General features: G+C 31.4%; 1 protein-coding gene and 1 long non-coding RNA gene across 5 annotated transcripts in view; one reads left to right on the plus strand and one right to left on the minus strand.

Annotated features, from left to right (window-relative positions):
* Positions 1-4,872: 4,872 nt before the first annotated feature.
* LOC130899645 (aminopeptidase N-like) overlaps positions 4,873-22,331 on the plus strand; it is a 34,162-nt gene continuing 16,703 nt past the window's right edge. Inside the window, exons 1-3 of one of the 4 annotated variants that reach the window (XM_057809725.1) lie at positions 5,013-5,259; positions 17,758-17,810; positions 19,294-19,493. In XM_057809725.1, coding sequence (XP_057665708.1) covers positions 19,302-19,493 — 192 coding nt within the window. In that variant the 5' untranslated portion in view covers positions 5,013-5,259; positions 17,758-17,810; positions 19,294-19,301. Of the gene's footprint in view, positions 5,260-15,756; positions 16,012-17,757; positions 17,811-19,293; positions 19,494-22,331 lie in introns of those variants that run through there. The other 3 variants (XM_057809723.1, XM_057809724.1, XM_057809722.1) reach the window with 3 other exon arrangements.
* LOC130899646 (uncharacterized) lies at positions 7,488-11,308 on the minus strand. The gene is made up of 3 exons (XR_009060048.1): positions 11,182-11,308; positions 7,951-8,099; positions 7,488-7,827 (listed from the first exon to the last, which is right to left on the minus strand). It is a non-coding gene; the product is annotated as an uncharacterized LOC130899646 (long non-coding RNA).

The following is a 22,331-nucleotide window of genomic DNA, read 5'->3' on the forward strand; positions in this document are numbered from 1 at the left end:
ATTAGAATGGATATTATGTGAAATCGGTTTCAACAGAACAGGGATACTAATAAACTTGCAGAGTCTTCGTAGAAATGGCAGAGTCAATGAAAATAAATTGAAGCATCAAATAGCAATGATCAGTTTGTCAAAACAACTGAATGAAGGAAAGGCAATGAGCTTTGCACAAGTTCAAAGTTATGTATATATTGGGGTGGTTATTAAGGACGACGGTAACGAGGAAGATATTCTGGAAGTGAAGACGACGAGGCGAAGTAAACAATTGAGAGCATGATTCCAAAAAATCTCCAGAAAGGCGAGGCTACATCTATACAAAACAATAATAAGACCAACAGGGAGCTAAGGAGGCGAAACGTGAATTCTTAACACAGCAGAAGAAGAGATCCTAGAAATATGGGAAAGAAATGTTACTACGCGGTAGAAAAGGGGAGATTTATGGCTGAGGAGAACAAATAATGAAATAAAGAATCTATTTGGAGAAGCAGAACACAGCAAAATAAAAATATCCAAAAGAATAGTGTCTCGGTCACATACAGAGAATGCCAGATTTTAGAACAACAAAAAAAATGATAGATATAGAAGAAGGAGGAACAAGAAACAAAGGAAGACCAAGAAGGAAGAAGGAAAAATAGGAAGGAGTAGAAGGGAATCACTTCCATGCTATGAGCCTAAAGCATCTGCGTGGAATACCTATATATATATATAATACCGAAAAAAGGCAACGTGAGTGTTGTCGAGAATAGAAGAAATGGTCCCAAGAAGAATACGGGGTTGACGCAAGACCAATAATCGCTTAAAGAAATATTTGTTATAGTTTGGAGACGATTTTTGACGAGAACAAAATTTTGAGTGTGGAGAACAAATAGTGAGTCGAATTGAACTACATCCTTGATTTTTGCGTCTGACACATGACCATTATTCAGTTGAAGTCAACAAGAAAATTAGCTTAACTAATAAATTAGCCGCTACCGGTTTTTAACTTATTATATTCGAATCTATATATGCACGTTTTAATTCATATGAAGAATGACGAAGGTGATGAATAAATTGATCTGTTTTTTCATAAATAATTTGTCATACTAATATCATCTTTCACTGACATGATGTTTTATTTCATTTTAAACAATTAATCTTCAAATATCTGATGAAGAAACCAATAAACAGCCCAGGGCTTGTTTCTGAACTTGTTGAATTTTTTGTTAGTTATACACGGCTTAGACCAGCTTTTGCATATTGATATAAGCTTTCACTAATTATTAAATTCACTAAAACTCAACAAAATATGTCAAATATTCTAAAATGTCTTGAAATATACCAAAAGATGAGAAACTGACAAGGCCTATGGCTTTTTAGATTTCATTTCTGCATTTTTTCTTTTATTTGATATTCCCACTCTGATTGTCCAAATTAAGTTCTCTCATCACCTTCATCTAACTTTATATTGTCATAAATACATTTTTTTGTTTTCCAATCTACTCTATCTAATTCAATCTATACTGGTCAATTCCTGGTCGCTAGAAATATAATATTAGAAATTCTTAATGAAACTGATGAGCGCCCATGAACAAGCGTAAAAAAATGTTATCAAAACCCTAAAAGATATTAACCACAATTCCATGAGTTGAGTTTTCAAAGAACCACAATTATACCATCACTATACCAAATGTATCCAAGCTCTTTTACCTCAACATTTTCCACAAAAAGTTTTATTTTGAATGAATTACAGACGAATACATATTATTCTATTGCACTTAGGTTAGAATTATAGGAGACATCAGCCTTAGATATTGAACACTCGTAAGGGATCTTGAACTACTTGAGGATACATAAATATGTGTTCCAGGACTTGATGCAAAAAATTCGAAAGGAAGTAGATGACGTTTCTGTGTTATAGGCCTTGAAAATTGCGAAATCAGAACTTATATTGAAATATATTTTTTAAATTATAGATCCGAAGATTATGAATTTTTAATTGATGCTTACGTATGTCCATGTAGTGTTTTTGACTGAATAAATAATTCTACAATACTATATGAAGGCCAGGCTCATGCCCAATGGTTAACAATCCATAACTCTTACAGAAATATTTCAATCGATTTCTATTTGTTCAGCACGAAAAAATTTATGGTATAGGAGATATTTAGATTTTTAGATCAAATACTAACAGGAGATATTACGAGTGAAACACAATCAATTATTCCTAATTGAATAATATATTTACGAACGAGTTCATAAAAAATTGTACGGTGAAGGAAACAGCTATTCTTTTCTTAGCTAATGACGATACCGCACTGGTTGCTGAGAATGAAGACGATACAACAATTTAATTGCACAGTTGGAAAAAATTGTGTTCAACAGTTATTCCGGCGCAGGTGGGAGTGAAGTTTCAACGGGTTATGATGTATTGTTTACCAACTTCCAACCCCAGTCTGTAGAGTCTAGTTGATAACCAAGCCGCACTTGAACTGAATATACCCGAAGAAGATGTTGATGAACAGCAATTGAGGTTAGAGGAAAATAAGCCAATTGAACTTATTTTTTACTTTTAGTATTTTTAACGAAACATATATATCGATACTTATCTTAGCAGGTAGTTCCAGTAAGCATATTAGTCCGGGAGCCAGCGACCGTTTTTGATGACCAAAACCACAAAAGCTGAAAACTTGTCCTAAGCTTTATTTGGTATCACTATTGAACGAATGGACCTCCAGCTCGCGGACTCCCGGGGGGTGTAGCAGCGGCAGCCTCCCAACATGCAAAAGCTGAAGCTTTGTTAACATTCACAATATGTTACAAAGTAAAGAAAAAACGTATCCAGCCGAATGTAGAGTGGGGGATTATGCCCTAGCTTTTCACGTAAAGCAGTGAAAAATGCGCACTGAGTAATCTTATACCGCAGAAGCTGAAATTTGGTAATAACTTGAACGAAAAAAATCATCCAGCTTCATATTTAGTGGGGAAAAGTGTCCAGCCGATGCAATTAAAGACGCTGCGCATCGGCATTCGCTCGGGCGCGTTGTTTCTTTGAATGCATCAGCTGGACACTTTTCCCCCACTAAATAGAAAGCTGGATATTTTTTTCAATTAACTCATTTACTTAACTATTATATTACAGAATTTCAGCTCTTGTGGTATAATATATCTATACTTTTCTCATTAAACACAGCGCGCCCATGTAGTTATTACACTGTCTCACAAGTTTTTGAATCTAAAGGCTATTAATAAATATTTACACATTTGAATATACATAATAAACCGTACAATACATAACATAAACAATATGTAGACATCAAAATAAGAAAAGTGAATATTTACATAAAAGTGCAAATAGTCTATTAATAATATATAGATAGACACTTTGTATAATACGGAGCCACGATCTAGTAGTAATTGCCGTTTTATGATATACCAAATTTGATTTCGATACCTACATTTCGAAATTTCTAGAGACGAACCAACTGCTGTGCGGAAATTTCGGCCTTCTCTTTACTCTAACAGCCCGGCATAAAATGCGTACAGCAGAGCAGCTACTAACCGGTCCGGTCCCCTCTCCTACTCAAATGTTGCATTTTTGGACGCGCAATATTTTGCGAAACGACGACATCTTCCGTTTACCGACAAATAACATCGACGGATCAGCTCTGCCTCCCTGCAAAATTGTGCAACTCAATTTTTTGGCTGGGAAGAGAAAGACACGAAATTGTATCGTGTATTGTATCTTATTTTATTCCACTCTTAATTAGCAGTCTAGGCTAAAAATGATGATGTCGTAAGTATTTTTGGTTATAGAAAGAGATTCGACATTAAGAAATGTTCTTGATCGAACAGAAGAAGAGAGGGTTAATAATTCCACTTTCTTGCAGGAGTGATGTCTAAAGGGATAAGGAAATGTTGTTATAGAGGAGACCCCTCATAATTTTCTTATGGTATTCATTTTAACCTATTTGAGGTAAAATTCCTTTTTAATTTCATGTGACATGTTATTTTCAATAGAGAAACTCTAAAGTGTATATATGAAACATTCATTGTGATAATCACAGAAATGGAAAATGTACAAAACAGTCCGTGGGAGTAAATAAATTTAGCACCATGGCAAAAGATATAGCGAGATTTTTGCAATCACCGATTTCAGTTTTATATACAGGCCACTGTTTTCGAGGATCATTTCCGACTATTTCAATTAATGCAGGAGCAGATGTTTCAAGCCTAAAACGCCATGAGGGTCATTAATCCTGATATGTGTTGAAGCGAAACTTCCCTAAATTTTCAAATCTAGCTGTTAATTACAATGTTAAGTGAAATATGAAAATAAGTTAAGGTAATACGTAATTTAATTCCGTTTCTAGTTTTGAATGTAATAGGAAGAATTGAGATGAGAAAGTACCAATCGAATCATCTTGATCAAAGAAGAAAGGATAAGAAGAAGTACTCAAAGAATGTGTGATACCTCAATGCCTAGAACATTTGAATGTGTGCAATAATAAGATGAGACTAGACTACGTTCATGCATTTGTTTTATTCGTTGTACAATAAATAATTGTTCTGAAACTTTAAATGTTACCTAATTATGGATCCAAGAACAAACACAGCTCAATTCTCGATTCAAATTTTCAGACAAAAGTAAAATATCTCAAATTATCGACATTTAGAAAAAAGCTTTTCAATGTGCTTGTTATTATTCTGAAGTAATTATCCTGTATAACCAGTAGAACTTCCTTTGAAAATAATTGCGCATATTCAACTTATTTTGGTTAGAACGATGTGACAAAATATGTATAGTTTGTCACACTTAACTGCTTTCCATGGTGATTGTTAATTATCGAAACCCTGTCAGCAATCAAAACTACAAATTAAAATATCAACCAATTATTTATCGTGAAATAGTCGACCAGTATGTGTACCTGATCTAATAGTTAGAGACTCTCAAGGATTTTTTTTCAATGCGTTGGTTCTTATATAACATTTATATGCTAAGCTGGTATCGCATCATTCTATACTGAATCCATATTTCATTATTGTTGATCTACCACTGGTGTGTGTGTTAGTAAATGTTAGATAGCACTTAACTTTGATCAAATACTCAACAATAGTGGTCTTTCAAAAAGTTGTTGTTTCTTGGTATAAAAACATTGAACGGTTCGTTGAATGTTATTTGCGGTTTATTGTAAATTGAAATTTATCGAAGTGGGGATTTTATCGAGTGATATTTTATTTTTTTTAAACTCAATCATGTGGTGATTATGTTTGTGTAGATAACAGGTACCTAGTTTTTTTGTCTATTTACGTATATCATTTTTTCAGCACGAATTTTTGGCCACTATCATTAGAATTGATGAAAAATTAATCTACTGAAATCTTAAATTTTTTCTATTATTCGTATAGATTTTAAGATAGTTGTAATTGTAATCAACAAATCATATCCATATTTTCATTTTCAAAATTAATCTGGCATCAGAACAAATATGTTTTCAAAATTTTTCGAAACAATAATTGGTTTATTAAAATTTTATGAAAAAAAAAGGTTTTTAATAGAAAAAGTTTCTAAAATTTTGCTTTCCAATTTAGTGTTAACACTGGACACAACAATTTTTCTTATTCCTTCCTTTTCTTCTTTCACCTTCTTCTATCACTAATTTTGCATGTCTAGTTTTTGGCATCCTCTTATTATTTCTCCAAAATCCTTCATTTGTTTTTATTCACTCAAAAATTCTTCTCAACACCTGTCTTTTCCATAAAACCCATGTTACTATTGTTCGATATATGCTGATCCAGATAACTCCTGTGACCTTATTAACTTACTTAAAAATTCCACGATTAACTTACTCTCGCTATTCTCTTATTTATTTCAGTCTGTCTAGTTTACAGAATGCTCTTTTCATTGCATCATTTGCTCTAGATTCCAGACTAAAATTTTCTGTTTATGCAATTATTTGCTGTTTATGGTGATTAATGAACCCCATTTTTCGTATCTTACTGTATCGTACATTTTGTTTCCAACAGTAAACTAAAAGCTACTGTACAAGTGGGATATCGTCTTTAAGCCCTTTGGAACCCTAAATTTCTATGATACTTTACGAGTATCCTAATATTTCGCTCATAGCTTTTTCCAATTATCATCTTCAGGTGAATATCTGACCCATCTTCCTTTCTTGAAACCTCCTTCCACATTTTTTTTTTCGGTACTCGTTTAATCTGTTTCTCACAACTCTAGTCAAATCTTTTCACATAACACATCCAGAATAATTTCCACACTCACTTTCATCTTCGTTGTTGTATATTGGATTATTGAATTATTCCACTTCTAACGCATTTGTTTTTTCCGTATTATTGTACCAATTTATATCTGCATATATTCCTCGCCGTTTTTAACTGGAATCTTATTCTCTCCTGCACTATTATAGTTTTCAAATTTTCTATCTGTCCTAAGATTTCTTTTTCTGTTGGTTTCTCCACTAGATCCACATTTTCTATTTCCCTCCCTATATATTTCTTCCTGTTCCAGTTCTTCATCCTGTCCTAACAACACATCTTCGTAGTTTCTTTTTAGTTTATTAGGCAAGAATATTTGATATGATTTTTCGGATTTCTGTGTATTTTCTCTTGGTTTCTTTAATTGATAAATTATTAAACACTGATCATCTAAATCCATTAGTTTTTTTTTTAATAAATAGTGAAGCTTCCTGTCCAACGAATACCATTGACGCAGTTTGTTTTGAGAATGGAATCGAGTCTGATAAATGGTCAGTCCTTGGACCAAACAAAAGATCTTAGTAAAAATGCGATAAGGTTGATTGGACACATTCTTCATTCGATTAATTATATTTAGGAGATCTAATTTCTTTTAAAAGTAGGGTGCTACAAAGTTTTATAGTAAGAGATGTACATATGTGAGGCATTATTGTCATGATAATGATAATTTAGGTTATATTAAGGAAACTATGTCACTCAGTAAACTATCGGAAATGTCGTATCAGAATTTGACTAATATTAGTAAAGAAAGGTTATTGAATATTTGATTGCTAGCTTCATTAAAGTACGAAGATTCGCATCAATAAACCCTGGAAAATATTCATCCGGATGCGCTTTTGGTCCAAGGTGAAAATACTCAGTCTAGTCTATATTGATCCGATAAATCTATTTTGGCGTTAATCCATCGTGAGAAATCAACTTTTTTGATCTAGCTCATTCATTAGTGTGGTTTATTGCATTCACTAAAGTGAGTCAGGAGCCATCCATTGACGGTATTCTGAGAGTATTTATGGTGGGAGATTTTCTGGCCATTTTCTCCACAATTTTCTCTTTTCTAGTGACTGGTTCAATAAATTAGTTACTAAATAACTGTTGTGGCCATTGGATCGATTCTTGGATCTTGTGGAATAGTTCTTTATTAAATCTTTGATTAGTAGTATGCTCAAATTGTTATGAATTGTGTATGTGTGTGTATATGAAACAGAGAGAGAGAGAAATGTTTTATTTGTTAAAATTGTTACAATTTAGAGACAAATGTATAAAAACTAAAAAAACAAACATAAAAACAACTAAATAAAGATACAAACAAAATAAAACATTCTAAAATTAAACCAGTATGCAGCATGTCGTGAATTAAATATTATTATTAGAATAAAAGTCGTTTACAGTGTAGAAGGCACTTTCCAGTAAATATGCCCTCAAATTATTATGGAATACGGGAAAGGATGATATAGATTTTATTTCAATTGGCAAGTGATTGTGCATTTTGTTACATTGTAAAATATTGAGCCTTTAACTAATTCTGAACATGGAGTAGGTGCTCCACGTTCCTAAGTGGATAGCCGTGCGACGACCATTCTGAAATTAGAGAAGGAAGAGTCAGAAGTCCCAGTAGTGAGCCCTGCTGTTTATTCCGAGTAAATATTTAACAGCTCTCTTTTGTAGTCAAATTGAGTAAAATTTAGTTGGTTAGTAACGTACCTGGGGCTCTACTTAACATACGGAGTGTTTTGGATTGAAATGTTTGGAGAATCTTCGTATTTGATGGCTTACTGCAGCCCCATAGTTAAATTCTTTACGACAAAATTATCTTTGTATACGAGCAATTTATTTTCGAGTCTTATACGATTCTAGAACAGAAAGTAAGCGTATAAACTCGCTGAAATTTTAGAGAGATTCTCTCACCTCATGCACAAATTTATAACTAAACTTATATGAGATTGCAAATATTTCAAACTATCCTCTTATAAAATCGTCATTGTGATAAGTGCCAGAGGTGTATAGAGATATTGACATACATTTTCATACAAACCAGTGAAAATATGATGGTATGATATAAATATAAAAACTGAGAAGAGATAGCCTCGTATTACAATGTATAATTTCCAAATTTAGTGACCAAACAACAAATTAAACTTAATTAATTGTTAAATAAGTTGTCTTGTTGGAATAGTTTACTAGAAATGTTATCGTCAATTAGCTTGAAATTGGGTAAGCGTCCTTCAAAAAATTATAATTCAAGACTCGCGCGAATTTGAATTATATTGCGTGTATATAGATACAATAAAACTTATTTACATTTTAATCACTACTCGTCGAGGTATAAAAACTTTATACAAATCATAAGGCACTATTTAAATTTTCCAAACAATAACTATAAAAAAGCTCGTTACAACTAATGAAGTGTCTATATCAAGAGTTAGATTTCTCCAAATGTCTTTCTCAGCAAACACTTATTGATTAAAGTAATATCTTTTTATCGAGGTTGTATATTTCAAAATTGAACATTCATCTACAAACTAAAATTATAAAATTAAAATAAAATGAAGTTTTAATAAGGTTTCGTGCACCTAAGTTTTGACGTTATTGAGATGTTCCATTTTTTGTCGAAATGAATAGCATGAGTTTAAACTTGATTAACCCATTTAATTTTGACAAGTCAAGTTAATCACGTTATCGTGATGTTTGATGTTCCATTATCTTATGATAGAGTGTTCAAAATATTGTACATCAGTACTTCAAATAGAGTCCCTTATATATTATCAACGAATTGACGAGCTTACTCATTTTTCTATTATACGAGGATGGTTTCAGAGTCCCCATTTTACCTATAGATGGCGGTAGCTGCTTGAAAATAACACTGTATTAGAAAGTAGATGCCACGTTCTTTAGTATTTGTTTTGCAGACATCAATAGTGAACGTTTCCAGTGAATTTGTAAACATGGAAAAATTGGTCTTCGTATGATGCAATACTTTGAAAGTCATTAGTGTCTAACCAATATAAAAGTTGAACTATATTCTACTCTGAGTGAGACTTTTTCTTCGTTATCAATAATAAAATATTGGACAGCAAAGTTTTAACGAGGCCGTACTACCTGCGAAGACCAGCATCGTAGTAGTCGACCAAATGAGGTGACGACACCATCAAGTTTCTGGCATTATTTCATAGAAAAAAAAAGCCGAATTTTTGCGCCGTTCCATAACCATGGATGAAACGTGGGTCCATCACATCACCGAAACAAAAGAATAATCAAAACAATTAACTGAAAAGGGAGAACCGGCTCCAAAGAAGGCAAAGACCGTTTCATCTCCAGGAAAGGTCAAGGTATCGCTTATTGGTTGCGCCTGTGATAATTTTTATTGACTATCTTAAAGGAAAAACTATCAACGGCGAGTATTATGCGAATTTATTGCAAGGTTTGATCAAATCAACAAAAACCACCGCATTTGGCTTAGAAGAAAGTGATTTATTAAGACAATACACCAGTTCACACATCCGTTATTGCAATGGCCAAAATAAATTAAAATTTGAATTGCTACTTCATGCACCCTATTTGATAGATTTTGCCCCCTTGGATGATTTTCCGTTCCCAGACTTGGCTATTTTGAGGAGTTTGACGATTCTTATTATAACAAGGGTATCGAGCTTATTGAAAATCGCTGGTAAAAGTGTTTGGGGCTAAAAGGAGATTACATTGAAAAATGAATATATTTTTTGTGTTTTCTTTGTTGGATCAAGTACTTCTATGATCATCCTCATAACTCATAAATATTCCCAATACCTATCTATAGCCTTTCTGAAGTCATCACACTTTATTAAAATTAATATATTCTTCTCAATAGTATTTTTCTCAAAACACAAAAACCAAAAACCAGAAACATTGGCTCTTAAAAGAGAAATAAAAGAGCGGAAATTATCATCAAACGTTTCAAATGAAATAGAAAGAAATCCTGTTCTTTCTTTCCGAATCGATTACTGCTTTACCAAGGATTGTACTTTGAAGTTTTTTTAAGGCCTGAATTAAGATAGCGGTAACACTTTGCGTTAGACAACTTCATATCACGTTTGAAATGTTCTGCAAACAAATGTGACCGCTACACAACCGTCATTATCTATCTTTCATTATGAGTTTCGTCATCAAATTCTAAATACACTGTACAATACGATATAAATCACATTCGTCAAATAAGCTCTTAAGATACAGTTGCAATAATCATTTTGTTGAAGGAAGCTACCAGCGAATTTTAATAATATTATTTTTACGACGCATATATCACTCAGAGAAACAAACACTTCGGGTAATATTGCACTGTATATTGCAGTTTGTAAATTACAATAATTCATTATAAACGGTACGTGCAAAAATGGATGTAGATAGTTCAAAATTGTTTACAGAAGTCCCTGTATATGCCGTTGTGAATAGCATCCGTTTTTTTAATCTATAATTCTATAATCAAACTGGGTCGTTGAGTATTATTATCGTCTTAATATCTGCTCTTCACTATCGTTTTTTTGACAAACTGTGGATCGAATTTTCCTGCTTGTTTGGTGAGGTGTTTAGGTAGAAATCCTTGGGGTTTTTTGATAAATAAGATGAAGCCCTATTGGGTTGCATTATCAATTTAAATTCAAATATATTTGAATAAAACAAGTTATTTATTGAAATAATATCACTGATTTTCTATTCATATTTATTGTGATGATATCATAGAATTCGAATTAGCAATAAATAATAAACATTTTGATGTTTTTAATGTTAAAAACCACACTCATTAAAACACATCAAGCTGTCTCTAAACATTTTCAGTCGTAATAATACTATATACGCAGTTTGTTTTCATAATGAAACTTTTTTTACTAAGTGACACTGTCCAATAATAAATTAATTGAATATAAAACAAAATATTCTACTTCATGCAAATATACTTACTTAAGATATATCAGACACTTTTCAAAATAAGAACATGATTTCATTAGAGTTGATTATAGAACCTAACCATTCAATGTTCTAATATAAAAAAACAAAAGATTATATTTTGTGTATATCACTAAAGGACATTTTCAGTTGAAATCAGATCACGTGGTTAAATTGGGTCATGTAACTCGAGCTAATGAGTGATTTCCCTACAAATCATGTTATCACTAACCGTTAATTTATTACAAGAGATATTTTCAATAAATATTAACACTTGTATGTCAATTGCTTGTGTTACAATTATTTATATTTCTTCCACAATAATCCTTATATTGAACTGGACAGAGGATGTTGAATTAGGTATCGTTTATTTGTTTAAACAATCAACATAATTATCTATAATTGAATATTCTTTTACATTACTATCTCTAATCGTTTGCGTGTGTTATGCTATTTTTTGTTGACTTACTGTTATGTGTTAATAAAACTTCTTTGTAATTTGTTCCTATTCTGAAATTATATCAATATTGTTGTTGATCTACACTCAAAGCCGTCAGTATAAGATAGTTTTGTTCGCGGATCAAATTCCAAATCGAAAAAATGCTTATGAACCTGTGATTGATATAGATTCGACAGTTGATACCGGAATTTGATTTTCTACACGGCGTGGAAAACGTTTGATTTCTTTGATTCAAAACTTTACTTACTGATGTATAGTGGGTCCAGCACAGTTAAAAAAATTGATTATAATAAGGCAAAGCAGTTAACAAAATTGAGGTTAATGAAATTATAGCATCAGTTAATACTATATTATTCCAAGTTACTACCGGAAGTATAAGACGTATTAGAAGTTGGTGGATGTTGTATGTATGTGATTAGAGTGCCATGTACACTACGTCCCAAAAGGTCTATTATGTCTCTTTTACTTGCTGTGGCCCTGGGAATCCTCAGCTTACAGCTGATTTATTAATCCCACTCCTTTTAGAAAGTTCAGAATGTAGGATAGCTCTAGCTGCCAGAGATCATCTTCTATTTCATACTCTCCCAGGTGTAATGCTCCGGAGTCTTTCACACTTCGAGAAAATATGGATATAAGTTTCGTCCTCCTCACAACAGTATTTGCACAAGACATCGTAGAATATTCTTTCTTTCGATGGTACATACAGATCTTACCTGGTTATAGTTTTCCAGAAGTATCTTTGCCTCTCTGCCTGTCTCAATTCCTGTAAATTATTCCAGTAACTGATTTCACTATTTACTTTCTTTTCTCTATTATTCTATAGCTGAAGCGATTTTAGCCATTTACTTTGCCTCCACTCAAGTGCTTTCCTGAAGCCAGGGGACGATAATTATTTTTGACTTCTTTTGTTTGCTTAATAAGAAACTCAATTTTGCCATACGGGGATGGTCCCAGAATTACCTGGCCCAACAAAGAAAACACAAAATTTTTGGAAAAAATATATTTATTTTCCAACGTAATCTCCTTCTAGCTCTATACACTTTTTTCAGCGATGATCAATAAGTTTATATAAAAGTTTATAAAAAGAATTGTCAAGCTCCTCAAAATAGTCATTAACTGCCGACATCACCTGTTCATTATTTGAAAAAATTTTTGACCGAGCCATTTTTTTAAGACTGGGAACAGAAAATCATACGAGGGGGTTAAATCTAGCGTATGAGATGCATGATGTAGCAATTCAAACTTTAATTCATTAATTTTGGCTGTGTGAGCTGGTGCATTTTATTGATGGAACAACACTTTCTTCTTAGCCAAATGCGGCCGTTTTTGTTTGATTTCTTCGCTCAAACGTTGCAATCAGTTCACATAATACTTACCATCGATAGTTTTTCCTTTTTCAAGATAGTGAATTAGAATTATCCCATGTGCATCCCAAAAAACAGACGACATGACCTTGTCTGCAGATGGAACGATCTATGCCTTCTTTGGAGCCGGTCCTCCCTATTCAGTCCATTGTTTTGATTGATTTTTATTTCGGGTGTGAAGTGATGGTTAGGTTAGGTTATGGAATGGCGCAAACCTAACATAACCATGCTCATATTGTTAAATATTCTTGATTTTCGGTGTATTTTGAGAATTTAGATAACCCCTGTATGTATAACTAAATTCTTACTCACTTAGTAATCGAAGTAAAATTCTTAACATGCTTTTGCTAAATCATCATTGGCAATTAGTTTGGAATTTGGTATTTTTAAATATGCTAATACCTGATAGCAACAAATTAATTGTGTAAAAAATGTACAGAGTCGGTTTCATTAATATCTTATGACTTTTATTTAATTATTAGTATTGTGAAAATATTCTTTGACTTATAAAACTGGGTACGTCAAAAATATTCCAATACATTCGAATTCAAGAAGAAAAATGAATATGATAAAAAATAGTTAGCAAACTTTCAACGTGGCAACTTTAACCAAAATTAATTACAAATATGTTTTAGTATACTCATGTTTATACTGAACATATTTACAAACCAAATCAAAAGATTATGTAGAGATGAATTATGAAAACAAAATTATACGATAATTTAGATGAAGAAAAAAATTATAAGCTTAGCTTAATCCTGACGCTTTTCAGGTGTATGCCTTGTTACAGTTGAGTCATTGGGTGGACTCATTTTCCACAGCTATTTCTATTCTGTCTTATTCGGTGTCTTTTGTTTTATTACCTTCCATATCATACATCTTTTTCTGTCATTTTTATTTCTTCTGTCCAGCTCCACCTTGGTCTTACTTTATTGTTTTTGTATGTTCGTGCTTCTCACATCTTCGTTATTAATCTTTCTTCGTCCTGTTTTCTCTTATAATGATATTCCTCATTTTGTCGTATCATGTTTCATTTTCCATTTATTTAGATACGTACTTCATATTTTGCTTTTATGTTTCCGTGTAAGAGTTTATGTTTTTGATCTGAGTAATAATATGGATACGGCTACATCTATTATATATTTCTATTTTTATTTATTTTGGCGGATACTTTTTGGCTAATCTTAATTGCGTTTATCTCTTGTTTCAGTCTTTTATGTTGTGTTAATTTCATGCCAATAATATTTACAATTTCTGACTCTATTTTTGATGTATTTAGTTTTAACTTATGAGTCTTCTCCCTTCGTTTTACTATCATCTTGAGTTCTCTCATCTTCTGTCATTATTACTATGTCATCTGCATATAGCATGCCCGAAATTTTTATGTCTTCCATTTTCCAGTTGCTTTAACACTAAAGAAATTGATAAAAGGCTTATTATACATTCTTGCTTCACTCCTTTTGTTGCTTCGAACATATTTGATACCTCTTACCTAACTCTGACTAATTTTTTCTGTTTATATAAGGCTCTGACTGCGTCTATTAGTTTTTTCTATTAGTGTGTATTCTAGAATTTTTCATATTTCATTTCTATTGAGTCTGTCGAATGCTTTTTCGAGATCTATAGAACATAGGTGTATCCAAAAGAAACTTAAATTTCACATAAATAAGTTTGTATATGGTTTTAATAATTATATGAAGTTGTGGAAAATGATGTATTTTCTATTTTTTCATTTTGATTAAGAGATTTTGTTTTATTTTTTTTTTGTTTTTCATTTGTTTGGTTGACAATAATCTACTATGAAGCCACACGATTTCTGCTGCTGACCTTGATGCGTCTATTTCAGTTCTGAAGAGATCTATATTCCTTATTTCTTCCATTCAGAGTCACTCTAGAGTTCCTGACTGAGAATTCTTCTTTACGAAGTGCTGTTAGACTTTACATAAACTATTTATAACTGGTACTAGGTTAATTAACTTGTATCCAATCATCGGAATCAAGGAAAAAATAAAAAAGTTAGAAACACTTTATTTTTATAATTTATACTTTTTATAGCAGTACTGGCCTCCTACGTATTTTTTAGTACAAAAGCTCGGTTTTGATACTTGTCAAGCTAGCTCTTCGAAATTTTCTAATACATAAACTCAGCTCTCAAGTGCTGTTCCTTCATCTGCTGTATAGTTCGTATAGATCCATGTGACTATTTTTTGTTTTTATAGCTGAAGAAATGGCTCGGTTCGGCTCGCTATGGCTAAAATTCATGAATTGATTTTCCACCCAGTGAATTTACCAGATCTGGCCCACAGTGACTTGTTAAATTTTCCCGTTATCACACGCGCCATTTGTAGAGGAACTATTTGGACGGTTACAGTATTGCTGGAAAAAGTGTATTAACTTAAAAGAAGTTATACTTGAAAGTAAAAGAATTATGGAAAAAGAGGTATTGTTCCTTTGTTAGGTCGGAAACTTCTCAGACAATCCTCGTATTTATGAAAACAACTAAAATTGTAAATTGTTATTCTACCATGTTTTTATTGTACATATTATGAGAAAATTAGTTCTATTAATTAACAGCTTTTCTTCCAATTCCTGTACTCATAGAATTATGAATTATAAAACCTGGATTAGAAAAATTCAAGAAATGTTTCCGTATCAATTGTTTGTTTCTACTAGGTATGCATATTTTTAATGTGAACTAGTTTTATTGCGAAATGTTTACATAATTTCAATTCTACTTGATTATTAAAATATTATTTTCAACGGCATTCACTCTTAATTCTTAATACTAACCTGTTATTAGCCTTGTTTACAATCATCAACCACAGGTAGTTTCGACTAAATTCGCCATGAGGCATTCGTTACATGCATCTATACACAACAAGGTTATTCTAGTGTTTGAATTTATCAGAATATTGTTATTATTGTTAACAAAATAAATTAGTGATGTAAACTTAAACAATTGCTTTTTAAATGTCTAATAAGAATAGTTATTTTGATTGTTAATGTTGTTAAAAATTACTTGTAAGTATTTATTTACTTTTACTTTCAGTTTCATATTTTTTTACACTTGTTAGTTTTTTAAATAGCATATATTTAAAATCCAGAACCGATAATTATTTCTTATTGAATTTAATTTGTCATTTTGTAACTTTTTTAAAAGTCTGCAATTAAATATTGAATTATTTATTATAGAATTATTTCTAACTAATTTCTTGAATATTATTATGATATAGTGAATAATTTTACTACAATCGAAAGTCAAATTCAATTTATATTCGACATTCTTCATCGGGAAAAGACGGTCGCTACTTTTAGCCCCCTTCGAATGGCAGGTTGAATTTTTTAAATGGGAAAAGTATACGCTTGCGATACATCGTTGCGTTGGAAAGATTTCATTCTCTACTCAGAAATATTTTTATTTTAAAGTATATTACAGAAATTCGAATACAATAAAATAAAATCATATGACTCGCTACAATGAAAAATGTGAAACACTGAAAATAACTATGAACGTCAATGTGGATGGTAAAAACTTCTACTTAATTTCAATGGTAAAACTAATTGTTTTGTTATTATAAATATGTTCTTATTTCATTGAATAAACAATCTGGTTTATTTATTTTAATGAATAACGAAGTTTATTATGGATATCCAGCATAACGACCTTAAATCAGCCAAAATAATAGATTAACTAGCACGTGAATATTAAAAAATATCTGTAGACATTTTGTGTTATGCAATATACGTAAAAGACACAATTGTTAATTATTAAAGATTACATTGAAATTTATAGAAGAAATAAAAAATGCCGTTATTATTACATACGCGTATATCTACCATTTACAAAGCTTGTCTTTTTTATTGAACTCTGTTTTAAAGATTTTATTAATTAAATGTTTGTTTTTGGATTTTTCATGATTATTTTATCGTGTCGATGACTTTTTAATCTATATTCTAAATATTGAAAAATCTGCCCTAGATAAACAGCATGTCTCAATTAATTTATTATTAATTAAAAATTAAAAAGAATCCACATATATAATTTGGTGTTATAAATTTTTGACTACTAACATATTTTGATAATGAATTATGACATTAGTGACTTATATTTTCATATTTATTTAAATTGTAAAACTGTACTAAATACACTGTTTACACCACCACTACACCTACACTCACGATTACATTGTGTGACGCGCGTTTCGATAACCAAGTTATCGTCTTCAGATTTGACGCGTGGTGTAAACAGTGAATTCATTATGAATACCAACAACGGTTTCAGAAATTTCAACTGGGTGTTTTACATTTTAATGTTTATGATCTATTTTGCTTATCAATTCTTTATAAAATGTATTTATATCTGTGCCTCAACACAATTTTTGATTGCCCAATGCCAGAATCTGATAGTTGTATTAGCCATACTAATAATCACTAATCTCTTTTTAAAGGTAGGATGGTATAGATTGAATATCGTAGGACCAACTTAATTTCTGATACCAACCTTTTTCATAGTGTTATTGATTCTATACAGTGTGACATAAAGAAATTTTATTATTCTGTTCAATCTCTATCGTGAAAAATTTTTAAGATACTAATTGAATATTTTGCTTCTTGTATTTTCAATTTCATTTTTCGGTTCAGCAGTAATGCAATCATTTACTTAATGTTAAATTTTCTTCAGATAGTTTTTCCGAGATTTTCCATTTCTAATCGTTTTATAAGAATTGATATTACATTGATCAATTTCTTTATAAATTTCTTCTTCAGATTTGAAGTACGCTGCAGTGAATATTAGTTCTATAGCTTCAATACATTTTAAAGTAAGTCTATATGTTTTTGAATTTCGTTCACTGCACTTGAATGAACGAATACATATTCACAAGAAATATTTCGTACTTAGATTTAGATATTTTGTAAAATTTTTGAAATAAGTATACTAAATTCATGTAATTGGGTAGCCCAAAACATTTCATAAGGTATGACATAATGGATTTATAATCGTTTATCATTTGCAAATGAAATAAAAAGTTTGATGATACGATTTTGTAGGGCCCTGTTTAATGTAATAATACTGGTAAATACTATTTTTGTCACACGAACGTTGTGATGATTTTTATTTGTTTTGAGGTACGCTCATTAAAAAAAGTATTATTTTGTTTCAGTCACGTCCAGTTTTTTGTGACAGTTATATATTCTTTTCTGACCTTATTTACTTTATTTAGTTTGAATAACTTAATTTAAGCGACTCTACATCGATTGCATTTATCTAAGTTAAGTTTGTTATATTGTAAATATGCCGCAAAAGTGTTCTAATATCCTGGACAGTTTTTATTTGTGTGGAGAATTAACTTCTACAGCGTCGAAAATTTACGCCATTGATTGAAAGGTGCTATTTAGACTATTTTTTTTCCTGTGCGCCACCTAGATAAATCCTGAGTTCCACATATATGTTGTGTAACGTGTGTGAGACTCCTATTAGGTTGGGCTAAACAAAAATCTAGACATTTGCCTTTTGGTATACCAATGATTTGGACGGAACCAAAAGATCATGTAAGTGATTGTTATTTTTATTTGGTTCAAACAAAAGGCGTCACAATCAGACCAAACACACTGTCTAGTACCCAAAAATTATCAATTTTTTCCACTAATATATTATTATTTGGTGGTCATACTACATTCAAAATTTGGTATGAGTTTTCGTGTGACACAAAAAAGTTTAAGTTGACCAGTGTTATAAGTCTTATCAGTTCACTATATCGTTATTCAATCTTCTATTTTCAGTGTTATATACTGTTTTTGTTCCTTAATTTAATTATAATTTGGGATAATATTGCAAGAATAAGATCTGATTTTATTTCTAGTTTTGTTATTTAGATTAATGGTGTCATATTTCCTACCAAAATGAAGCTTATCATATACGCTTACTTTGCTTGGTTTCTGAAGTCTTAACAATTTTTATACTGAATATTTACACAGATGAAGCATTTTTGTTTATTATTCAAGACAGTCTAATTAAGAAAATTGAGATATACAATCAGTCGATGCAATAATCTTTAGCACTACTAAGAGAAAATAGGTCAAAACAAATTTTTCACCTGTACTAATTTTCAATCAGAAGAAGCTTAAAATAAAAACAATTTAGTAACAAAAACACATAAAAAGGAAATAAACAAATAAGAAATTAAAGAAATTTATTGTATTATCTTTATCGTAAATTCAACAATATGATAATTCTAGACATTTCAAATTCAGATAAAAGACTTTTCTTGAATATATTTAATGCAAATACATATCTTGTTTCAGGTTAGGACATGGGTCGAGGTAGTTACCACTCCAACAGAGCGGAGTTTCTTTCTGACGAAGCCATCCTTAAGTACAGCAGAAATGGCGGTTGTTTTGTCACAACTAAAAAGGCCATTGGTTTTGTGGTTTTTGCTTTAATATCACTATTGATAGTCATTTTGATAATGTATTATTATGGACCGACAAAAACGAACGAAACGGTAAGTTATCAGTTTTATTTTACTTTAAAGTGTTTTATCAACGTTTATTGATTTATATGATAGTTATTCAACTGCTTTTGAGTTGTCTATAGTATCTATAAATAAGCCAAAATAATTATAATATAATATACTGTACAAGTCAATTGACCAAAGGAAAACACTTCATTATCAATACCAAAAGGAGTAATGTCACTTGTATAATGTGTCAGTCAATAACTATTAAACTCAAATAGTTTTGTAGGAACATTTCAAATGCATATTTTGAGATTAAAATGTTCTAACAAGCCAACGAGGACGGTCCCAAAAGTACATGGCCTATCAAAGAAAAAAAAAATTTATTTTTCAATGTAATTTCCTTGTAGCATCATTCACTTTTCCCATGTTCAATAAGTTCGATATCCTTTTATAAAAAAATAATCGTCAAGCTTCTCAAAATAGCCATTAACTGCCGACATCACCTCTTTATTGTTGTAAAATCTTTGACCGAACCATTTATTCAAGACTGGGATCATAAAATATCCGAGAGGGCTAAATCTGGCGAATAGGGTGCATGAGGTAGCAATTTAAACTTTAATTAATAACACTTTCTTCTTAGCCAAATGCGTCCGTTTTTGCTTGATATTTTCATTTCCATTCCTTTTTCAAGATAGTCAATGGAAACGCGCATCACAAAAATCAACGCCACGACCTTGCCTTCTTTGGAAGCGGTTCTCCCTTTCCAATCCATTGTTTTGATTGTCCTTTTGTTTCGGGTGTGAAGTGATGAGTATGGAACGGTGCAAAAATTCGGCTTTATTTCTGACAAACAACATTCCTGGAGTCGTCACCTCATTTATTTAGCCACTGTGATGCTGTTCTTTGCAGGTCTGGTTTAAACTCTGCTACCCAATATTTTACTGTTGATAACGAAGAAGCAACCAAATTAGATTCCAGTTCAGCTCCTATATTGGATGGGCTACTGCCTTTGAGATAAGTATCGTATCACATAACGATGACCAATTTTCCCATGCTTACAAATTCACTGAAAACATTCACTATTGATGGTTGCCGAACAAATACTAAACAACGTGATGTCTTCAAACTTGAAACATATGCTGTATAGATTGTGTACTTTCTAATACAGTGATAATTTTCAAGCAGCTACCATCATCTCCAGACCAGGCCAGGTACTTCTGGGACCATATTCGTACTCAAAGGTCCAAGAAGTATAACAGTGTACTGCATCAATTTGTGATATCATTTTAATAACTGAACAATGGTGAGTTTTTAAAAAAAGAAAATTCTGAATACATTAACAACAACAATATTCAGATGTTAGGATTTTGCTATAAAAGAAATCAACAGTATGAAATCGCACACAAAAAAAAGTTTCTAACACGGTTGATGGAAAATGGGAATAGTGATAAGCCAACTGTGATTGTGTTAAAAAACACTTTATTTGATAGAGAAAGAAAAAAACACTTAAGAAGGTGTTTCAATAGATTGTAGATTATTTGGAGCTTCGTTTTGGCTTTTCGGCTATTCTGTACCTATACCTAGAAGATATTTTGTACACGACTCTAAATATCATTATTCTGCTTCCAAAATACCTACAATACCCAAAATTCCTCCCAAAAACCGACCTCTAGTTTGAAGTCGTTTTTGGTGATCACGAGAAGTTCCTTAGACTTCTTAGTTGAATGGTTATAAATCTTTTGGATTCAGGTGTTTCAATCAATAAATTATTTCAAAATTCTTCAATAAAATACTTTGAAGAATCATCATCGATTATTATAGACAATGCTCCGTATAAAAACATTTATATAATATATCTAACAGTTCTTTGAAACAGGCGAATTGTAATCCAAATTCTAATGATTGGTAAATAATTACAATGCGAATGGCCTACATAATTCAAAAAATGATTTTTAAAAAATGTTAATACCTTCCAAATAATGAATATTTCTATAGTTAAAAAAATTTTTTAAAGGAAAAATTAGCCCCTCAATTGCAATCAAATGTCTTTTATATTTGGGGAGAAATTATTGTGTAAGTAACAAGACAGACAATTATCTGCAAAGACTTATTTAATGTATTTTGGTGTTGTAATCAGAGATCAAAACAGAAAGTCCGCTCCTCATCTGTGCTGTGTAAACTGTCTTTGGTGTCATTGATTCAGTGGATGAAAGGAAAGAAAATAAGTATGCGCTTTGGATTTTCAATGATATAGCGAGAAACCACCATCAATATTAATGAATACTTTTTTTTGTACCCAAAAAAGAAAACTTTGTAATCTGCAGTAATATCAGTTTCTCACAATACATTAATTGCCAACGCTAAGATATTATTTTGGGAAGTAATAGTGATAATAAAGGTACTTCGAGAAGCAGTTTACCTCGCCTGGTTTCAGTTCTGGCGAGTCACAATTGATTGTGTGAAAAAATTTGATTATTTAGTGCGTGATTTGAGGTTGTCAGAGTAACAGTCAGAACTTGATTTCCTTCTTGAAGAGTGGAGCTTACCAAAAAACGAAAACTACAAGTTTTCGAAAAAGAAACGTTACGTTCCAGACATTTTACAATATGGAAAATTATGTGGTGTTATTTGCCTGCACAAACTGTCGATGGTCGCAAGGCAAGAAGTCGATATCAAACATTCTCCTTATGAATGGTGCTCGTTCATAGATTTATAAGGATGTAGTTTGATTTGTGATGATTTAAAAGTAGAGTTATCGTAGTTTTAGTAGAACTTCAGGGAGGGTTTACGAAATATTGCTGTTATCTTGATATGTGGAACAAACATATAGAGGATGAGCACTATGGAAGGCAAATTTTTACAGAAAAGTCCTAATTTCACTCA

The sequence above is a fragment of the Diorhabda carinulata genome, chromosome 11 (genome assembly GCF_026250575.1).
Source record: "Diorhabda carinulata isolate Delta chromosome 11, icDioCari1.1, whole genome shotgun sequence".
NCBI classification, from domain to species: Eukaryota; Metazoa; Arthropoda; class Insecta; order Coleoptera; family Chrysomelidae; genus Diorhabda; species Diorhabda carinulata.